The 21726-nt window shown below is 41.9% G+C and overlaps 1 protein-coding gene and 1 long non-coding RNA gene across 25 annotated transcripts in view; one reads left to right on the top strand and one right to left on the bottom strand.

Moving 5' to 3' along the window:
• The window catches only part of PDE4D (phosphodiesterase 4D), a 1400346-nt gene that overhangs the window by 1327370 nt on the left and 51250 nt on the right, over positions 1 to 21726 (top strand). For 19 of the 24 annotated variants that reach the window (XM_038530654.1, XM_038530652.1, XM_038530653.1 and 16 more), the window contains one exon: positions 21299 to 21411. The exons of 1 other annotated variant lie outside the window; for it this stretch is intronic. In XM_038530654.1, the coding sequence (XP_038386582.1) occupies positions 21299 to 21411 (113 nt within the window). Of the gene's footprint in view, positions 1 to 19643; positions 19783 to 20199; positions 20384 to 21084; positions 21215 to 21298; positions 21412 to 21726 lie in introns of those variants that run through there. 4 more of the 24 variants (XM_038530668.1, XM_038530667.1, XM_038530666.1 and 1 more) reach the window with 3 other exon arrangements.
• On the bottom strand, positions 16042 to 21518 carry LOC111094464. Its single transcript, XR_005355560.1, has 2 exons — positions 21310 to 21518; positions 16042 to 20325 (listed from the first exon to the last, which is right to left on the bottom strand). It is a non-coding gene; the product is annotated as an uncharacterized LOC111094464 (long non-coding RNA).

Here is a 21726-nt window from a genome sequence, read left to right as displayed (position 1 = left end):
GTGGCGGGACACCTGGGTGGCTCAGCAGTTGAGCACCTGCCTTCGGCTCAGGGTGTGATCCTGGAGTCCCAGGATCAAGCCCCCCATTGGGTTCCCTGCATGGAGCCTGCTTCTGCCCCTGCCTGTGTCTCTGCCTCTCTCTGTGTGTCTCTCATGAATAAATAAATAAGATCTTTGAGAAAAAATAATAACATCCTTATGTGGTAACACCTGGCCACATAGGAGTCTGGGAATGTTCTCAATTTTAAGCAGTCATATGCTTAGGTGATTACGGATTCTAATATAACTGATGAGGTAAAGCATTAGGTTAGGGGACAGCTAGCAGTGTTGCTGGTTAATAATGTTGTATGTATTTTAAACCAGGTCAGTCTGCAGTACTGTATTTGCAGTGTGATTTGCAAGCTCATTCGCAGCATGAGCTTACTACCTACAATGTGAAAAAATTGTTGTCAAGTTCTGCTAAAATATTTTACCTGCTCAGGGTAAGGAACTGAAGATTAAATGTACTAGACTAATGACTAATTATTTTTCATTGTATGTGGCAATAGGTTCCCTACCTCAAAACTTGTATGTCCACCTAGAATCGGGGAAAGGAGAAGCTGGTAGCACAAAATAAAAGTTAAATTCTTAAAAGGTTTGATACTCTTTGTGTTCTTACCAACCCATAACCCTCTTCTAAATTTGAATTATGGGTGCATTTAGAATTTACAGTACAGAGTATCCTCAAGTCTCACATGAGAATTACTTTGCTTGTTCAAACAAGATTGCATCCCAGCAAGCATGCCAAAATTTGATAGCTACAAATGGGGAGATCTGCAGAGAGAAGGGCACAGGAGGTAATTTTGTTTAAATCTCCTGCAGTATCTTGGATTAAGGTAGACAGTAGTTACCATTTTGCTGATATGAGGCAGGCATGTGACTAAATAGGAGAAATAAGCAATCACAGAGCTGATTTAATTTCCACTGGGGTTTATGGAAGCACCAAAATGTGATGTAGCCAAACGTCCCTAAAAGTTCCACCATTACAAGAAATTAAAGCCAAGCACAATTACATCCTATTAGTAAAAAGAACTGTTAAAGTGCCATTGTTATTTACTGAATGAATTGCACTTTTGGATTACCTTGACCAGCCACGTTTTAATTTTTGTCTGTCCATTTCTTCCAAATCACATTAGGAGCCTTAGCTGATATTCACAAAATAAGCTCTGTTATTAAGGTGCAGTATAACCTGAGAAGCTTCAGTTTAATTACTAGATTAGAACTTTCAAATGGGCATGTCGTCTAGATTTCAGCAAATATGGGATTGTAATTATTTGGGATCCTTTGTTTCTTAGTGTTTGCAAGAGACCTGAGATGAAAGGAGAGAGGGATCCCTGGGTGGCGCAGCAGTTTAGCGCCTGCCTTTGGCCCAGGGTGCGATCCTGGAGACCTGGGATCGAATCCCACGTCGGGCTCCCAGTGCATGGAGCCTGCTTCTCCCTCTGCCTGTGTCTCTGCCTCTCTCTCTCTGTGTAACTATCATAAATAAATAAATAAATAAATAAATAAATAAATAAATAAAAAGAAAGGAGAGAATTGAATTTAGCGAATTGATTTTTGTTGCTGTTGTTCCACTGACATTCTCCCCCCAGTCCTTTCAGGAATGGGCCCAAAGCTTCTGAATGCAATGATTGAGGGAGTTGCCTCTATAGAAGAAAGCCCTGGGCAGGCGTAGTGCCCAGACTTTAGTGGAGGCAGGAATGGGCAGCTCAAAGATGTGTGATGAGCTCTCCCAGAAGTAAAGCGCCCATATGATTTAGCATCCAAACCAGGACACTTTTTAGAGTGAAAGGCAATGCTATTCGTAATTACCCTTGGATAACAGAATAAATCTGGTAAATTCTGGCCCATTCTACCTGTAAGAAACAGATATTTAAACAAACAAATGTATAAAGATTTTTAGGTACCTGGAGAATAAAAGGTTCTGTAGGACATGAGAAGAGGGAAAATGGATATTTGGGTCACTCTATCAGGGATTCCTCTCCTTGGTACCAAAGTTACTATCATCTTGTAATAGACAATGAGGTTTCCAAGCCTCTGAACCACATTAATATTCCCCTAACAATTGAGTTATTGATTCTCAGATGTTTCAGGAGCTTGGAAACATTACAAAAAGGTAGCTGTGATAAAGGGAATATTCCAGGCTTTTTCAGCTCAATTCAAAAAACATTTATTGGGTACCAGGTATATGACAGCCAATGTCTAGCACCAGAGATTGAAAAATGAATTTGATATAGTTCCAACCCTGGAGAAAATCAGTCTACTAGTAAACAAATAATGTGATAGACTGTTTAGTGATTTCATTATTTGAAGAGTGAACTTCTGATTTGGCTCTTAAGCATCAAATATGATATTTGCCGGTCTCTGTCTTTAGAGGGAACTCCTGCTGGGTAGTAACCTGGATTTTCCCAGTCCCAACTAATGTGAGACACCATGGCAAAGTAAACAGGTTGTTTTAGTGAGGCTTTTTTTAACTCAGAGGTCCTTGTTTTCCAGACAGCTAATTTATTTTTTTTCCACCCGGAAAGCCCTTCCCTACCATCTGAGCTGTTCTGACCAAATCAGCAGAGACAAGCTACAGAGATTTAGGGTGTCTGGGTTAAAAAGGTTTGCTTGTTTAATTAGATAAATAATTTGAGAGTACTTTCCAGAATTACTGTTCCTAATCACATTGATAAATGCTCGGAAGACCCTGTCAGTCAGCCAGTAGATAACAGAATCTGGAGGAAGAGTGAAGCATTAGGGTGAGCTGGAAATAATTCAGAAAATCCTGATACACTCTATGAGCCTGCATATAAAAATTCATCATCATCATTTTTTTAGGGCTGCTTACTATTTCCCAAGTGCCGCATTACGTGCATTAATCCTATTTAATCTGCAAAATCACCGTATGATGGAGGTACTGCTTTCTTCGTTTTACAAATGAGAGAACAAGCTTGTGTAAGTTAATGAGCTTGTGTGAGGACCTCTGGTTAGCTCAGTGGCAGAACTCAGGTTTGGAAACAAGGAGTGCCTTACTCCAAAAACTATTCTCTTAAACTAACTTCAGTCCTTGTAAGGTCCCTCTCTGTCCCAGAATAAGCCAGCATAAAAGAGCAAGGACCTGTGGCCTTGTTTCTAAATAAAGGAATGGAGGGTGTCAGAGCTGCACCAGGGGCTTTCTGTAGACAGAAGGGGCACCTTCCTCTAGAATCCAACCAAACAGGCTACTTCAAATGCCAGTCTCATTCACCCTGAAGGAAAGCTGCTTATCAGTGGTTGCTTGCCCAGATGAATTTGTTTCTAAATGTTCATTCTCCACAAAGAAAGTGTGACTCTGGGGGCACAGAGCCCAGCTCTTGTGGAGGACTGGGTGGCAGGCAGAGGGAGGAGCAAGTAGGGAAGTCAAGTTGCAAAGTACAGTCAAGTTCTTAGGGTGCTGGGTTTTCTTCACCCACTTATCAGGCAGCCTCAGATTTTCAACTCTGCCTCCTACAGTTGCCTCTTTAATTATCTGTTTTGAATCAGCGTTATCTTCTCCATGTTCCAGCTTTTAGTTGGCTGAGTTTCTACACTTTTAGAGACTCAGCCCTACTCTTTCCTTCTTTGCTACAGTGCTTGTAGCTCCCTGCCTCTTTCCTCCCTCATTCCTAGAGGCTTCCACCAGAGAATTTGGAGCTTTGGAGAAGGAAAAGACTCTTTTGTGCCTTGTGTGCCTGAGGTCTTAAGCCATGCAAGAGCTGGTTGTCACCCCACCTGAGCCACCAGACTCCCTCTTCTGTTGTTCACGTACCATTCTCTAAAGTCCCAGCCAGGTTTGCAACCACGATTGTGAGTTAGCAGGTGGAGTAGGACATGGACAGCCTTTCCGGGAAGCCCAGCTGGATCCTCTAAATGTTTCTGACTTTCTGTAGGCTTCTGCTATCACACACATGCATTTCTTTTGAAAGCTCTGTGATTGTTCATTTGTTGTTCATAACCTCTAGGGGTAGCCTCCTCAAAGCCAGAGGTCTGAATTTAGCTCTGTAAGTTTAATACCTCCTGGACTACCAGATACCCCCAGCAGGTGTTTAACAAATATTTGTTGACTTGTTGAATCAAACCAAAGTTTAACTAGACAAGAATAAATCATGTAACAATCTCTAGTTCTCAATGTTGTCCATGGAAAGGACTCTCCTCCAGGTAAACCCAAACAGACAAAGTATGTGGTTTCCTTCCAATTTGGGAACCCATCGCCCTTAATCTCTTCTTGAGTGCCACCTCCCCCTGGGTGATTTCAAGACTGCCTTCCTCCACCCCAGGCCTTCCTGCTATCCCTATGGAAAGCTTCCTCTGAAGGAACCTTTGCATAAAGGACTTAGCCTATGAAAGGCAAGAATTGAATAGATGGGAGGAAAGTGGGAGGGAAGGACTAGACCAGAAAGCAGCAAACAGGACTGAATATGAAGAGATGGGACTCTGAGGGAACTTGCTGACAAAAGGTGAGCGTGTAGGTGGGGTCAGGCACAGGGCATGGTGAGGGCAGATGGGTCCATTGAGATGGATTCTAGAGGGGCTCTCAAGAGTCTAACAAATTTGTATGCAAACCAACAGGGATTAAAAATCCAGAATATGGGTTGCATAAGGACAGTTACTGTTATACAAGAGGTGTTTTGGGAACAGTTTATTATGTAGGAGGGGTTGACAAAGGAAAAGACCCTTAGAAATGGAGGAAACAGATAGGTGTTCCAGGAATTTATTTGTAAGATATTAAGAGCTAGAAAGGAAAATGAAGCCTAAATGGAAAGATTTATTTTTCCTATTCATTTGCCAGTGAAAGGGTTAGGATGTGTGGCAGTCTTTGGGAAACAGAGCTCCCTGATTGGTTGGGCCATTAGTCATTGCTAAGTCATTGGAGTCAGATGATTTGGGTCAGGCCTAATTCTTCATAGCACATCTCCTAGGGGTCCAGTTGGTGCGTGGACAGCTGAGATTATTTGGCCCAGACCAGTCCTGAGTAACCATTGGAACCAGGAAAGGAATCTGTCTTTGGACTTCAAATCATCTTTTAACAACCCCACATTAGCATTCTAGATGCCAGAAACACTTCACTTAATTTCTCTACCTTGAAATTTATGATTAGGTCCTTATGGACTTGTCTAAAACACTGCTCTCAGGACAGCTTTCTGTCACTTGTGCCGAGCACTGTTGATGCTGGAGGTTGCAAATTGGCCACTAAGGTCCATCGACTCTCATTTGGTCCTTAAAACTTGTTTTGCATCAGTTGCCAAAATTTAAACAACATAGATTTTGCATTAAAACATTCAAATGTGGGAATACTTTTTGAAAAATCTGAAGACCTGGCAGCAGTTGGCCAGCATTTTTTTTTAAAGATTTAATTTATTTATTCATGAGAGACACGGGGGCGGTGGGGGGTGGAGAGAGATGCAGAGACACAGGCAGACGGAGAAGCAGGCTCCATGCTGGGAGCCCAATGGGGAACTCCAGGATCACGCCCTGGGCCAAAGGCAGGCACTAAACCACTGAGCCACCCAGGGATCCCCTGGCCAGCATTTTCACATATGCTTTCTGAAGTCCCACCTCCTACTCCTGTTGTCCCCAACCACCACATCATCCCTTCCTGTAGGCACTTGAGTGAGCGATCTCAGCTTTATGTGTACAACTGGTAAGCCTCTGCTGCCCTGAGGACACTCTTACACATAAGGAGGAATGATTTTAAAAGGATCTGCATATTAGCCAGCTTGTACCTTAGAAATCCTTGGGTTCTACTTCCCCCTTGCAGGAGAGTAAAAGAAGAATTTTTATTATAAAGTGGAAGGAGTAGAGAAGAGGGAGAGAAAACTAACATTCATTAAGCTAAGTGATTCCTCTCCTTGGTGTTTACAAACTTATTGGTAGATTGCAAAATCAAATTACTGGGTCACAATCAATTTTTTTTTTAATGAAATACAAAAGAGTAGAAAACATCAGAGTGAATCATACGCACTAAGGCTAAATATCACTTCACATAGGTTCCATTTGAATTCTTTATATACTAGATCAAATATGTGTATGTATGTATGGGTGTATATACTGTTTCAATGATACAGAGATTTCCTTTACAGTGTGTGTGTTTAATTATTTTTGTGACTTTCATTTAAAGGCATTATTGCTTAAACAAAGACTATAAATAGATTTTGTCATGACTATTATATATAACACACAGGAGTTACTTTTAATAAAGTACACTCCTTCCCACCTTTTAAAACAAATATAGGAAAAAAAAAACAAATACAGATATCAAAACATTACTGTACATATTTTGATACTGGGAGTTAGCACCCACATTACTTAAAAAATACACCCAAAGGTATTCATTGTAGCTCCTACTTAAACAAGTGGGCTAATAATAGGATAAAATATATTTCTTACTGTGGTAACACTGTCAAGAAAGTTTGAAAGTCACTGCCTCATCTCACTTAGTGTTCCCCCAAAACTCTGTATGGGTGGAGTCTGGGCCTTCAGAAGAAAACAGCAGTTCGTCACAGGAGCTGAAGTTCTCCATAATTGTGCTTATTGGAAGATCTCAAAGAATGCCAAAGGGAATAATCTGGGTAGCTGAGGCCTTGAAGCTGATGAATAAAGAATACTTCCAAGATGGACAGGCATAGCTATTAGGTCACCAAGGACAAAGTATGAAAACAAAATAGACAGACTGAAATTAGAAATTAGAATGTGGACCTAGGTATCCAGAAGATTCTCCATAGCTTTGATTTGCAACAAAAATTTGTATAAATGAAATAATCCTAGTGAAATAGTGGATGCTCTGAGCACAGTAGTGTTAGCAAAATGGCAAAACTCCTAAAACTTAAAAATTGTACACCAGAGGGACATACTACAATAATTACTTCTAGGGGATTTCAAACTTATCTTGAATCAAAAATCTACTCATGTAATGCCTTAAAAGATCTTCAAATCGAACTCCCATAAAAAATATACAAAAAAAAAAAAAAAAAAAAGATTTCAATGCAAAATGCCCACACATTAAATAAAATAATTCTAGCCAGTAGATTTGCCCTGGAGATTTATGAATACACACATAAAGAAATATGTCTCTCCATTTGGTTTTTTAAACAACAGGAAGAAAATGCTATGCAATTTTTTTTTTCTCTTATCAAGGAGATATCATTTAAGCATAAACCTGGAATACTCAAAGTTTGTATTTACAGGATCAGGCTAGTGCTCACTTCGGCAGCACATATACAAGATCAGGCTATGGCAAGAAGTATCCAGACTGCTATGGGATAATATGTATTTTCAAAATCTAATCTTAAGAATGAAATAAAATATAAACAGCATGCTTTATTCATTTTGCTTAATAAAACAAATGCAGTTTAAATTGCTAAAGTAACAGTTGTAATGAATACTAATTAGGTTAGTTTTCAGGGAGATGCAAGTGCTGACTACTATTGGTATCAAAAATATGTATAGAATTGTTTGGATAACTTTGTATTTTAAGAGATGGGAAGGAGATGCATTGCTGTTAAAAGTAGCTGTCATGTACTACATGTAATTGACTTAATAAATATTTATAATTTTTTAAACAAATTATAAACTTAAGTTGAAATGAAACAAAAACAAGATAGGGATGAATGTGTGATTTTAAAATTAAAGTTAGTCTTAAAATTCAACTAAATGTAGAAAATGGCCAGTGTTGGGGGAGGGGGGCAAATCTTTGGTGGATGTATTTTTAGCCCTGTTTTGAAAAAGAGAAAACTAAGGTAGAGTGGTTAAATAATTTGCCTAAACTTGCCACGTGGTTGCTAAGTTGCAGAGGCAGCCTTTGAACCTAGATCTCTGTCCCCAATACTTTCTGTTGCTCATAACTGTCACAGTAGACCACTAAAGTGGATACTTCTAGAACGCCTTGCTTACCACTGTTCATCTAGACTATATCAATGGATTCGTAACCTCCCTCCCTCCCTCTTCTTCATTTCATCCTCCTGGTCTACCAGTGCACTTATCCGCTTCCCACAATATCCATTAGCCCAATGCCATGCACTTAAGTATCCAACCTGACTTCCTTTCTCCTCCCTTGAAGGGGTCTACTCCATCCAGGCTATTTACTGCCCACACACATAACCCTTATCCAGGCTCTAGACCGTCTTCCACCTGAAAAGAAATGCCAGCTGATGCCATCCTCCCATAGCCATTCAAACCACAGACTTTATCAAAGGCATACATCCAGGTTCACCTTCTTCCTGGAGCCCTGTGCACTTGGCTATACAGTCCATCCCTCCCCCTCCTTGCTCTGAACTGCAGTAGCACTTCCAAGCTGAATGATTTCTACACCACCTCACAATATCTCTAGGACAGCAGTTGGTCACGTGTCAGGTTTTCTCAGCGGGATATTACAAGTTCCTTCCCAGGTCCAGGCACTGAATCTTTCATGTTCTTGTATTTCACAGCAACCAGCACATCAGAGAGACTCAATAAATATGTATGGGCTTTTTAACTGCTCTTCTGCTGGGGAAAAGAAAAAGAGGAAGAAAGAAAGGGAGGGAGGAAGATTACTCTTCCAGCCACAAAGCCCCGAGGAGGAAAAATTAGATGTCTAACACATGACTGATTTCAAATACGTAGGGACATACAAAACATAGGCATTGTGTTTATGTTTTGAGATTCACCATATATGATACAGGACAAAGTTTTCCAAAGTGTGCTTCAAAAGATGATAATGGTCACATGAAAAAAATGTGTTTCAAGATCAAATAAGCATAGGGACCCCTGAGTAGCTCAGTGATTGAGCATCTGCCTTCAGCTCAGGGTGTGGTCCTGGAGTCCTGGGATCAAGTCCCACATCAGGCTCCCCTCGAGGAGCCTGCTTCTTCCTCTGCCTATGCCTCTGCCTCTCTCTCTCTCTGTGTCGCTCATGAATAAATAAATAAAATTTTAAAATTAAAAAAATCTTTTTAAAAAATCAAATATAAGTTTAGATAATATGTGTTAAATTATGTTAGATAGGTTTCTTTGCGGTAGAACTTCTAACTTTTGGTAGGTTTGTGTCCATTACAAATCATGGCAAAGAGGGTACAAATACATTTCCCAAACGTGTTTGACTACAGAATTCTTTGGGTCAGGAGAATCTTGTAGAAGTAATTACAGTTGAACATTTTTTGGGAAATATTAGAATGAAACTCCTAGGAATCTCACAGTTAAGTGGTGCTCTTTTATTAACCAGTGACTTATACATAAGAAATGTATATGTATATGTATATGTATATGTATATGTATATGTATATGTATATGTATATGTATATGTATAGTGACTTGGCATGACTGGTGTGGTCTTTTGAAGGCTATTCTAGATCTTAGATTCCTCACTAATATTCAGCCTAGAACTGGTGAATGGTTGAGTATTGATGGTGATGATAGGAGAGTTGTAATTGGTTAAGGATTGAGAACCCATGAGAAAGGAAGAAACCCTTCATGTGTTAAATGCTTATTGCAGATTAATTTACTTAAACAATCTTGTAAGGTGAGTCAGAATTATAGTTATAACCGACTGAGTACCTACTATAAGGCAGATATTGTCCTTGGGGGTTTTGCATGCATTTTTCATATGCATTTCTCATAAAAACTATTCCCAACTTACATATAAAGGTTTGGATATTTAAATGACTAATTTGAGATAACAGAACTAGAACAATGGCAAAAGTAGACTTCAAATTCTGGGTGACTCAAAAAGCCATGCCCTTTCTGATCTGTCATACCACCTCCCATGGGGAACTCTATAGGTTGTAGATTGTTGTACATGTGTGTAAGAGCTTTCTTATCCAAATCTAAATATCCATAAATAGTCTCATACCTAGAGAACTAATTTCTTTTAATTAAGTTTGTGTACAGGGCCAGCTCATAAACAAGTAGACAAGCCAAGTATTCCGAATATGATCCTGAGTTCTAAAACTTGCACTATAATGTACATACATTTAACAAATGAAGGCTTACCAGTAGGCCAACATGGCTTCTTACTCATATGGTCTACCTATAGCAAAAATAGTAAGAATAAAAATTGGACATAATAAACTACCCTTCTGAGACTCTGTTTACAGCCTGTATAAAAAGAACCTAGTCTGTTTTGCACACCTTATGTATATTTTTTTTCATAGCTCTGACTTTGACTCCTTTATATGGAATGCATGTTTATTTGGCATTACTTTTCTTTAGGGAGCTCACAGTGAGGAGAGTTAGGGAATAAGGAAGGCAGCAGAGGTACTGATTCTGAATAAAAGATTCTGGAGCAGTACTGATTAAAACAAATATTTTCTCTTCCCTATTCAGATAGGAATTTGCAAACCTGGAGTCCCTGGTGACTTCAGGGAGGTCAGTGAATACTTTTAAAATTGGGGAATCCCTGGGTGGCTCAGCGGTTTAGTGCCTGCCTTTGGCCCAGGGCATAATCCTGGAGTCCCAGGATGGAGTCCCACATCGGGCTCCCAGCATGGAGCCTGCTTCTCCCTCCTCCTGTGTCTCTGCGCCTCTCTCTCTCTCTCTCTTTCTCTATCACAAATAAATAAATCTTTAAAAAAGAATAAAATATAAAATTAAAAAGTTGATCATATCAGCTTATGTACATTTTCTAGTGAGGTTTGCATCAGATTCTCAGAAGATTTATTAGACTTCCAAAATGGGTAAGAAGCATTGTGACTTTTGAAGTGCAGGAAATCAAAAAGTATACCTACCACCAATGTCTCCTTTATGAGCAATCTTTTTTTTTTTTAAAGATTTTATTTATTTATTTATGAGAGAGACAGAGAGAGAGAGAGAGGCAGAGACACAGGCAGAGGGAGAAGCAGGCTCCATGCAGGGAGCCCGACGTGGGACTCGATCCTGGGTCTCCAGGATCACACCCCGGGCTGCAGGCGGCGCTAAACCGCTGTGCCACTGGGGCTGCCCTATGAGCAATCATTTAAGGAAGTTCTCTTCCCTTGTAAAAAGTCAGAAAAAAAGATCAAGAGATGAGGATGATGGAATGTACAAGGTAGGGTAGTGAGCAATGAATCAAGTAAAATTTATAGAGAAAACAAATACATCATATAATGTAACTGGTCATTATAATACAAGGATAAAGAAGTGATTCCTAAGACAGGAAAGTCATGTTCTAAGGAAAATCTAAAGGAAATCGTGGTACCTGGGTGGCTCAGTGGTTGAGTGTCTGCCTTCAGCTCAGGTCGTGATCCCAGGGTCCTAGGATAAAGTCCTGTAAAAGGATCCCCGCAGGGACCCTGCTTCTCCCTCTGCTTATGTCTCTGCTTCATGTGTCTCTCATGAATAAATAAATGAAATCTTTAAAAAATAAATTAAATAAATAAATAAAATAAGTAAATAAATAATTACTAAACCAGCAGAGTATGTATGTGTGTATGTGTGGCACAGGGATGGGGAAGCAGATGGGATTGTAATGGTAGAGATGAAGCAGTGAAAACACAGAATAATTTCATGGAGAAGGGATACACAGGATTTAATTTTGTTATATTGAGAGAGAAATATATATTTAAATGTCTGCTAGAAATTAACATGAGCACTACAGATTGGCTAAACTTAGAATAGCAAAAGTACAAGATTCAGTTATTTCCCCACTTTTAATCTACATTCTCCTGATCTTGGTAGGATAGCATATGACCTTTAGTTCATTCACCTGTTACCCCCAAGCTTCATACCTGTGTATTGATGGGTTCTTTCAAAATTTCATTTGATTTTGTAAAGACTATTCTATGTATATAGTATTATAATAACTATCACTTTAAGTCTAATATTAATATTTCACTCAAGAAAGACACCATGGTGTGCTTAACCAAAGTTCTGGCAATGATAGTTCTTGATCAATAAGAGTTTGAATGCATTAGACTGAGCATAAGAGATAGATAGGTGAAGATGAATACATCTCAAGAACCATACTCAGGACAGTACTACTGCTTGAATATTACTTGGGAAGAAATAGTCTTATGTGTACTTATTGGTTATTTACTCAAAAATATTTGTTGCATGCCTGTAAATGTCAAGAACTGGTCTAGACACTTACAGAAAGACCTAGAAAAAAAAAACAGAAAGATGATTAAGCAAAGTCACAGAGACATTGGTCAGCAAATTGTATCCAGGTGGAAGGATTGCCTGAGAAGTCAGCATTAGATGGGATAGTGAGAAAGAGAGCTGAAAGTTTTATTGAAAAACCCACGGAAGAAAGGCCTTATGTGAACACAGTAGTATGGCAATGATAACAGTAACATATTTAAACAAAGGACTGACACATTAAAAACAGTTTAAGTAGGCGCATTGGTGGCTCTATCAGTTAAGTATCTCAACCTTGGTTTTGGTTCAGGTCATGATCTCAGGGTCATGAGATTGAGCCTTGCATTGAGTTCTGTGCTGGACATGGAGCCTGCTTGAGATTCTCTCTCTACCTCTGCCCCCATCCCCCGCCCCCTGCCACCCTGCCATACTTTCTCTCTCTCTCTCTCTCTCTCTCTCTCTAAAAAAAATAATAATAATAATAAAACAGTTTAAGGAAGATTATTTTGATTTTCTAAATAGTACTGTGGTGGAAAAACCTGAACCCAAGGAAATCCAGTACGAGGCTTTCACAAGCATGTAGAAAGACGTCGATGAGAATTTAACCTAAGGGTGGCAGTTGTAGAAATTAAGAAATTGGAAAATCAAATGGCAGAGTATTAGATGGGAATATGTTTGGGGCAGGGTTGGAGATGGAGGTAAATTTAAATTTACAGCAGAGATGGGTGTAACTATATTCCAAGACTTTCTTTGTCATAAGATCTCAATTTCAATTATAAAACAGCCATACCTCTTAAACAGTTGAGCTAACCCCATAGAGCCACGTAATTGTGGAATTGGATGGCATCGTTGAAGGCATCTGCTCAACTCAGGAATTCTCTCTATAGCCGTTCCTGACCCCACGTGGGTTAACCAGTAGTAGACACCCTTAAAATCAATACTCCACTCAGAAAGCATAGTGTCAGCAGCCATAAAATACATAAATGCTAGAGCTGGATAGGCACTAGAGATCATCTAGCATCTATTCAAACTCCTTATTTTCTATAAGGAATACTTCATGCAGTAACTGACAAAGACCTAAAGATGTCATATTTGAAGGTTGATTGTATGTGATGGAAACACAGATAGCCTCCTACAAGCCACCCCACAGGAATGAAAATGATTCCTAAGGCTGTAACAGGGAATACGGGAATAATGTATATAGTTCTAGTACTTTTTTTAGCCTTCTTTCAAAAAGTTTATTGTTACTTTATTAAAACAACTTCCCAGGCAAAGGTTTCTTCACTAGCATTTGCTTACCACCCACACCCTCTTTTGTGTAATTAAAATATGAATTACAAATTAAATTTATCTTAGCCCAAATTGGTAGGTATTTGTGGCCTACCCTATTCAGGTATGGGTATCAGCGAGTATGCCTAGATGTTCTCCTTTGAAGTTCTGCTTCTTCTTTGCTCATGAGAGGTTCTCTTCTACCTTTCTGGTTGATGCTTCTGCTCTAGGCCTCCCAATGGGTCCTTCCCTTCTTCAATTTTCCTTTCATACTATTCCTAGAGCAATCTTTCTGAAAAGAAACTCTGACCATGTGACTTCATGGCTTAGATTTGTAATAGGTATTGCAGAAAAAAAAAAAAAAAAAAACCAGAAACTCAGATTAGTACACTAAGTCCCCCCTGACTACTTCTCCACCTTTATCTTTGTCCATTGCCAGACCTAAGCTTTCCATCGTTACCACTTGTAGCTCCCTGCATGGCCAGTGTTCTCCACCTGTCAGTGGCACCTGTTTGCTCTCTGTTTCAAATGTCAATTTCCATTCCTTACCTAGTTTACTCTTTGATCCATCTTTGGAGACTCATGGCCCACATTTCTTCTTTCAGAAAGCTTTCCCAGGTCTTCCCCAGGATGCAGTAGGTGTACCTCCCCTGTTCCCCATCTCTGCCTTGTGCTTGCATTACACCGCACCTACTGCCTAATTTTTAAAAGATTTTATTTATTTATTCATGTGAGACAGAGAGAGAGAGAGAGAGAGAGAGAGAGAGAGAAGCAGATACAGGCAGGAGAAGCAGGCTCCATGCAGGGAACCTGATGCGGGACTCGATCCCGGGACTCCAGGATCACGCCCTGGGCCAAAGGCAGGCGCTAAACCGCTGAGCCACTCAGGGATCCCCTACTGCCTAATCTTAATGGAAAACTTGCCTACATGCTCTTCTATACAGTTGACCCTTAAATAACACAAGTTTGAACTGCGTGGGTCCACATCTATGTGGATTTTTTTTTTCAGTAAGTACAGTACTATAAATGTATTTTCTCTTCCTTATGATTTTCTTAATAATATTCTCTTTTCTCTACTTATTTTGTTGTAAGAATACAGTCTATAATACATTTAACATACAAAATATATGCTGATAAACCATCTGTGTTATCAGTAAGGTTTCAGGAAAACAGCAGGCTAGTAGCAGCTAAATTTAGGGAGAGTCAAGAGTCACACATGGATTTTGGACCTGCAGAAGGGGTCAGTGTCCCTAAACCCTGTGCTGTTCAAGGGTCAACTGTAATTGTCTTCCTCACTGGACTATGAGCTTCTTAAAATGCTAAGTCACTTCCTTCTCTTTAGTATATTCAGCACCTGGCACATAGCAGGTATTCAATCCATATTAAAATGAACAGAAGATTATTGTAACCAGTAGAATATAAACTCCTTAAGGGTGGGCAGGAACCTTTAACTTAGTTGCTCATTACTGAATCTCCATCATTTGGTCCAGTGCCTAGAAAAGAATCTATTAGGTAAGCAATGCAAGGTTACTTAACCCATGGACTCTCACGCTAAAATAATCTACCAGATTTTACTATCTCCAATCTACATGTGAGGAAATTGAGGCCCAAGAAAGATTAGGTGATCTTCCAGGGATTATGGCTTATGAGGTGGGATGGAGATTGGAACCTCCTTCTACTACTTCAGCTTTAATCAAGAAAAAATATTGCTTATGGTTTGGAGTCACGTAGAGTCCTCAACCCACCTGTCTGATTAAACTTAACTCAAACTCCCAGTTTCTTGGACAAAAGCCTCCCAAATCTTACAGTGAATTCTGAAAGCTTGCTTCTCTTCCTCTGCCTGTACTTTCCAGAGTCAGCTCAGGCTGACATTTCTGTTTGTGCAAATCTGTCCTGCAAGCCCAGTCCCTTCACTGGGTTAAAACAAAACAAAACACTTACCACATCTTGTACCTTCAGCAACTTTATTAAAGATTGGGGGAGTGGGAGATTTATAGTTTTGAATTATCCTATAGGCCAAGGTGACTCTTTTGTGTTACACACATATACACTCTGTGGAGCAATCAGTATATTCTTCCCCTTTCCTATGTCATAAAGATCACAGATGAGTTCCACCCAAACCAGGGATTCTTAAAATCTTACCTTCTGTAATAAGTAACCTCATCAAGTGCTTTTTTTGCAAGCAGTTTCTCCCTTTAAAAAATTCGGGTAAATACAGTATGATTAAAATTCCAGTGACTAGAAGATTGTAGTTTTCAGAGCAAGATGCCTATCCCACTGGACAGTCTTTCGTGCCTGATATATGCCTAATTAGAACTTTAATACTAAGATTGTCTTGAATAAGAATAATCATCAGAAAGCAAATGTTCCATTAATTATTAATTTTATTCTACCAATAATATGGCCAAATATAATGGTCTCACTGACGTCAGCTTTGCCTTCTTTAGCCCAATTTATTCAGAGCCCTAGAATTTTCCATCTAAAGAAAATTCAATCCCATAACACAAAGCATTCTGAATCACTCAGTGGCTGTCCTCTTGAAGATTCAGTCCACAGTCACTACCGCAGATACCTAACAATATTTTCATAGCCAGTGCCTACATATTTCTCCAGCCTCTTTCCCCCTGAGCAAGGCCCTACTCATGGTAGTTCCTTTCTCTACACTCATACACACACATCTCATTGAACATATGCCCATGTCCTTGCTCACATGTTCTCTCTTAAACTCTCTTCCACCACTCTTCACTTACCTCCTATTTCATTCTTTGGGATTTGGCCTCCCACTCCGACTCTATACCAATCTGATTTAAATAAGCCTTTTTTACTTTCTAATAGCCGCTTCCATGTTATTTTCTTTCAGAATGCTTTCTACAATAGAGGATGCTGAAATCCTCTCCACAAAGTCTAGGTTTTCGTTGGATAAGGGACACAGTCTTTTAGACACATTGTTTTTGCAGACTCTAATAAAATGCATGACACAGAGTTGGTGCTAAACAAATATTTGTTGAATTACTGAGAGTCCTAGAAGTCAGTGAAACCTAATCTTGTGTTTATTTCATTTAAAAAATTCTACTAGAGCCTTAGGCGGCACTAGAAATAATTGTAGATTGTAGGAAGATAAAAATAAAAAAGAAACCTCACAAAATTATGTACATCTTCCCTTTGGAGGTTTTTGGAAGTACTAAGTGAAATTTTATATATTTCATAAGATTTTAAAATACTTCAAAACAAGAACTTGGTGCCAGTAATACACTTGGAAGTGAGAGCAGCTTGCCACTGGCAAGCTCTACTTAAACCTGTTACATGTACACACTGAAAGTAAATCCAACTCCTTTATGTATTTCCCATCAGATAAAATGAATAGAGGGGGAAAAAAATCAGTCAGCAAAAGTTAGAACCAACCTGGACAAATCTTTTACTGTAGCAAATGCAAGGGGGAACTAGCTCGAAGCAATACGTGGTGAAATAGGAATCATTTTTCTCCAGTTCTCCCTACTTTAGACACTATCAACTCCATCCTTAGGAACAAAGAGGCAATTTTGGTAGGAATTAGGACAGGAGAAGCTGGAATCAGTTAGAAAGATACATATTTAAGTATTTGCTCTTTGAAGATATTTAGTGAAGTTTTTTTTTAATTTTAAGAAAAACTGAATCAACTTTTTAATTTATATTTGTTTTTTAACTAAATGTAAGCAAATGGTACCCATGATAAGTGATTTTGTACCTGTTCTCTTCATTTACTCCAGTTGGCCTATCTAGGAATTATGACTAAGTTACATAGATCTTTAATCACTCAAATACTGAAGGAAGGAAGGGAGGGAACGGAGAAAGGAAAGAAAAGAAAAGAGAAGAGAAGAAGCAAAAGAAAAGAAAAAAGAAAGACCAACATCCACACTATTACACATCTTGTAGAATGGATCCTTTTATCTCATTGGTCAGTGTTGCTATAGGTTGTAGATAAGAGTAATTGGCTGAACATTTCCCAAGAAAACGACCTCAACCTCTAACTAACTGCTGTGGCTCTGAGGCGATTACTTTTTTTCCTTTGCAAAGGGAAGCTGCTGCTTCAGCATCTTCTCTGGGAGCCCCTGGCACCAGTTCAGGCCATGTGTCAGGGGAATCCTTGATCACATCACAATGACGGAAGCCAAGTGCTGGCCTGCAAGAATTGAGGACTGTTTGTTCACAGAAAATCCTGAGCAGAAACAGGGGTGTTACATAGTTCAAGGGTGCCTTGAAAAAAACCCGACACTGCTGTAGGAGGGGACTTCCAAGAGCTCAAGTTATTTTGCACTTGCTGTCCCAGAGCCCTCTTCCTAGCTTTTACGGGATAGAGCTAATAATTGGGCTTGGGCATTTTTCTCCCTTGTAGCTCCTTGACTTAGCAAGATTTTGGACAGTTGGAAAAAAAAAGAGATTTCATATACTATTTTCAAGTAGTACCACAGTGAATACTCTCTAGAGAGAAAGCATTTTATTAATGAATGCAGTATGTGTTCTTGGTAAAATCCAAAATTAAACTGGGTCACTGTTTTTGTCCTGTTAGCTGTCAATGACATTTAGGTGTGTTGTTTGGTGTGGTGACTCAATTTCCTGTAGGATAGCTGGCAACTCTGCATCGAGGTTTTTTTTTTTTTTTTTTTTTTTTACTGGGGATGAAAAGGTCAGTTACTCGATGTCTTAGAACATTTGGGGTAAAAATTCCTAAAAGTTAAACTTTAATAATGATCCCAAAAAACTGTGGCTAGCTATATTGCCTATAAACTAAGGGATTTGGAAAAAGTAGTATTCTCATCTCTGTACTAATATCGGCAATAATTATTTGAGCAACAGTTTTATAGAACAAATTTCTTTACTCTGCCAGAACTTGTTTTTATACTTATTGACATGTAGATGTGTTCCAGTCATTGTTTTTCCCTTCTCCAGATTCATACAATGCATGCAGAAGTAGTCAGAACTTAAAATACCTATACGTACCACATTAGGGCTGTACCCGAATGCTGATTGTCAAAGTGGGTCATCTATGATTTGGACAAATAGTAGATCTTCTGAATTAGGTTGTCCCTCTTGTTGCTATACTGCCTTTTTAAAGGCAAGTCCTGTATTTAAGTATAAAGCACTGAAACTGGGCAGCACGGGTGGCTCAGCAGGTTAGCGCCACCTTCAGCCCAGGGTGTGATCCTGGAGACCTGGGATTGAATCCCACGTCAGGCTCCCTGCATGGAGCCTGCTTCTCCCTCTGCCTGTGTCTCTGCCTCTCTTTCTCTCTGTCTGTGTGTCTCTCATGAATATATAAATCTTAAGAATTTTAAAAATTAAGAAAAAAAAGTTTAAAGCATTGAAACTTTCCTGAATTACTGTCCCCTTTTACAATTGAAAAGTAAATGCTGAAATATAATAATAATAATGTAGTGCCACCCCCAGCTAAGTCCAAGGCCTGTATTTCCAGGTTTGAGAAGTTGGTGAAAATGGGGAGATTACTTATACTGGGGAGGTTCCTTTGGGGCTCAGACTTTGAAAGGCTTGGAGCACAAGCCTTAGAGGTATGGAGAAGGGATTCCTGGCTTCCATGTGTAACCAGTGGCCGGAAAAATGGCAGTGAACACATCCTAGGCACAATGGTTTTGCATCTATACCCCACTGGACATGCTCACTATAGACAACTGAAATAACCTAAAATAAGTTAATTTCCTCTTAAAATGTCCTACATCCTTATTTTATATAGTAGAGAGGGAGGAAAAAAGCAAAAATAAAACCAAACCACATAGTAGATGTACTACCATTTCAATTAGATTGCTCTATACTTGCATATGGAAGGTATTAAGTAAAATGAAAATGTGTTATGATCATAGGCTTACTTATTATTTGTGATCCTTAGGGTATGGGGTTACAAGGGACTTTCTACATTACATCGTTATGTAACGTTTCCATTTTTATAAGAATCAGTTGTATTTTTATATTCCCGTAATCAGGGAAAGGCTATTCAGATAAAACACTTCATACTTACTATTTTAAATTATCTTTAAGGTTGTTATTTTTGGTAGGGGAAAAAGGTCTAATCTCACTTTTTAATTTACCTGTCAAGGTTTAGGCAGCTGTTTGTCCACCTAGAGTATGTATTTACCTAGATTGATGCAGAAAAGGAAAAGGAATAAAAGAGGCAAATTTTAACACAGAGTCCTCAAAGTGAATACCAAACAGTCCAAGAATCCTTGATAACAATGAGCCAGTGGCCCATGTAACAAATACTTTGAAAGTTATTCTAACTTTTACAAATTTGCTGCAAAAACCTATCTGGTAAATTCCAGAAGCCAGAAGATTCAGTCTGTGAAAACTCTCTGTTGTGCCACTGATCATTTATGGAGTCTGAATTTCAAGGGCAGAGTTTCTTCTCCTTGACCACCTGTAGATTTGAAGACCAAGGAAAGGGGATCTCACCAACATCACGTAAGCTTTTCAGCGTATTCTTTGTAATTGAGGATAACCGAGTTTTGTAAGATGTGACTCTTCGGAGTTTGGATTATTTTCCTCTCTCAAAGTTTTGTTTAGTGTAGTGAGGTTCTCTGCAATCGATCCTTTTAATGTTGAGTGCCCAAGGTCCCCAGGGTCAGCTTCCGAAAACGGAACCAGCTTCCACACGGTGTCTGTGGACGTGGTCTCTTCCTTTTTCTCACGTTTGTAGTTTATTCTGCACCTGGTGGGCAGAAACACCCTTGCAGACCTTCTCCTTTGGCATCACAAGAGCATCCCGGTCTCTGATTCGCAGGTCTGCGGACTGGGGGAGCACGTATGCAGGACGTGTGTCCAGTGCCCATAGTGTGTGGCACATTCACCCTGCGGCTCCTTTAAGAGGGCTCTTAGACCATTCTCAAGGTGAAGATGCGGCGCGTTGTCAACTCCGTGCCTTCTGGAGCCGTTGTTCTTGTCTGCCCGTCCATGTCCGCCCCAACACTCCCAAGTCTGGTACTTAGCGGGGGCCCGGGCTGGGGACTGCAAGAGTCTGGTTTTAATGGAAATAATTTGCGTCCCACAACCACCCTGGAAGTAGGTAAATCCTAAGCCCTCAGAACCGAAGCCTCAAAGCCCCTACAACCCAAACCCCCAGCGACGGTCGCTCGGGTCCCAAGGCACCTGGTTGGGGCCGCCCGCCCGGCGCGCCGGCCGAGCCTCGGATGCGCGGGTCCCCGCGGGGCAGGTGCGCGGCCGTGTGCGCGTGCGCGCCAGGTCCCGCCGGAGCCCCGCGGCGGGCGCGACCCCTCCGCCTCCCGCCCCCCGCGACCACCCCGCCTCCCGCCTCCCACCCCCCGCGACCCCCCCCCCCGCCTCCCGCCGCCGCCCCGCCCGCCCCTCCCCGGCCTCCCGCTGGGCCCCGCTCCAGAGCGAGCGGCGCGGGCCGCGCGGGGGGATGCGCGGGCGAGGCGGCGGCCGGGGGTCGACGGGCGCCCCGTAAGGCGGCCGAGGAGGGGCCGGGCGGCGGCGGGGGCCGCGCGGGGCGCGGGGGGAGCTCCCGGAAAGCCGCGGCGATGGAGCGGCGCTGAGCCGGGCGCCCGCGGACCCGAGAACGAAAACAGGAAGCGTGGCGGCCGCGCACCCGGCCGCGGCTGATTCATTCGCGTGGAGAGAAGGCTCGGCCGGCGCAGCGGGCGCGGGGAGCGGGGCGCGGGGCGCGGGCGGGGGCGGGGGCCGGGCCGCCTCCCGCGGGCGCTCGGACCCGCCGCGCCGCCGCGGAGTCGCCCCCCGCCGCCCGGGAGCCGAGACGCCGAGCTGAGCCGCCGCGCGTCCCCGAGGCCGGCCCCCGCCCCCGCCCCCCGGGGCTCGGCACCATGGAGGAGCGGCCGTCCCGCGCGGGCAGCGGGCGTGCGAGCATGAGCATGGCGGGGTACGGCACGGGGCCCCCTGGAGCTCGGGCGCGGCCGCGCCAAGCGCCTCAGGACTCAGTGCCCCTGTCCCTATCTCTCCGCAGAGGAGGCCTACCAGAAACTGGCCAGCGAGACCCTGGAGGAGCTGGACTGGTGTCTGGACCAGCTGGAGACCCTGCAGACCAGGCACTCCGTCAGTGAGATGGCCTCCAACAAGGTAGGCGCTGCTCGCCCCCGCCTCCCCGGGAGGGGGCTCCCGGACCCCGCGCCGGCCCCGGATAAATCAGAACACCTTGCCGGAGCAGCTCCGACGTACTTTGGTTACAGACCCCACCCCACCCCCACCCCCACCCCACCCCCACCCCCACCCCCACCCCGCGCAGGCCACGGGGGCGTGGGGGGTGGGGAGGGGGCTGGTCGGCGGCGCTCGGCCCCTGCGCCGGAGACCCCGGCGGGGCCTTGGCGGGGTTGCAGGCTCCGGGGTGCGCTCGGCATCCCCAGGGGGCAGGAGGAGTTGCTGGAGGTCGGCGCA

Source organism: Canis lupus, chromosome 2 (genome assembly GCF_011100685.1).
Source record: "Canis lupus familiaris isolate Mischka breed German Shepherd chromosome 2, alternate assembly UU_Cfam_GSD_1.0, whole genome shotgun sequence".
Lineage (NCBI taxonomy): Eukaryota > Metazoa > Chordata > Mammalia > Carnivora > Canidae > Canis > Canis lupus.
Note: the sequence above shows the minus strand (reverse complement) of the source record. Positions and strands in the feature narration are given on the sequence as shown.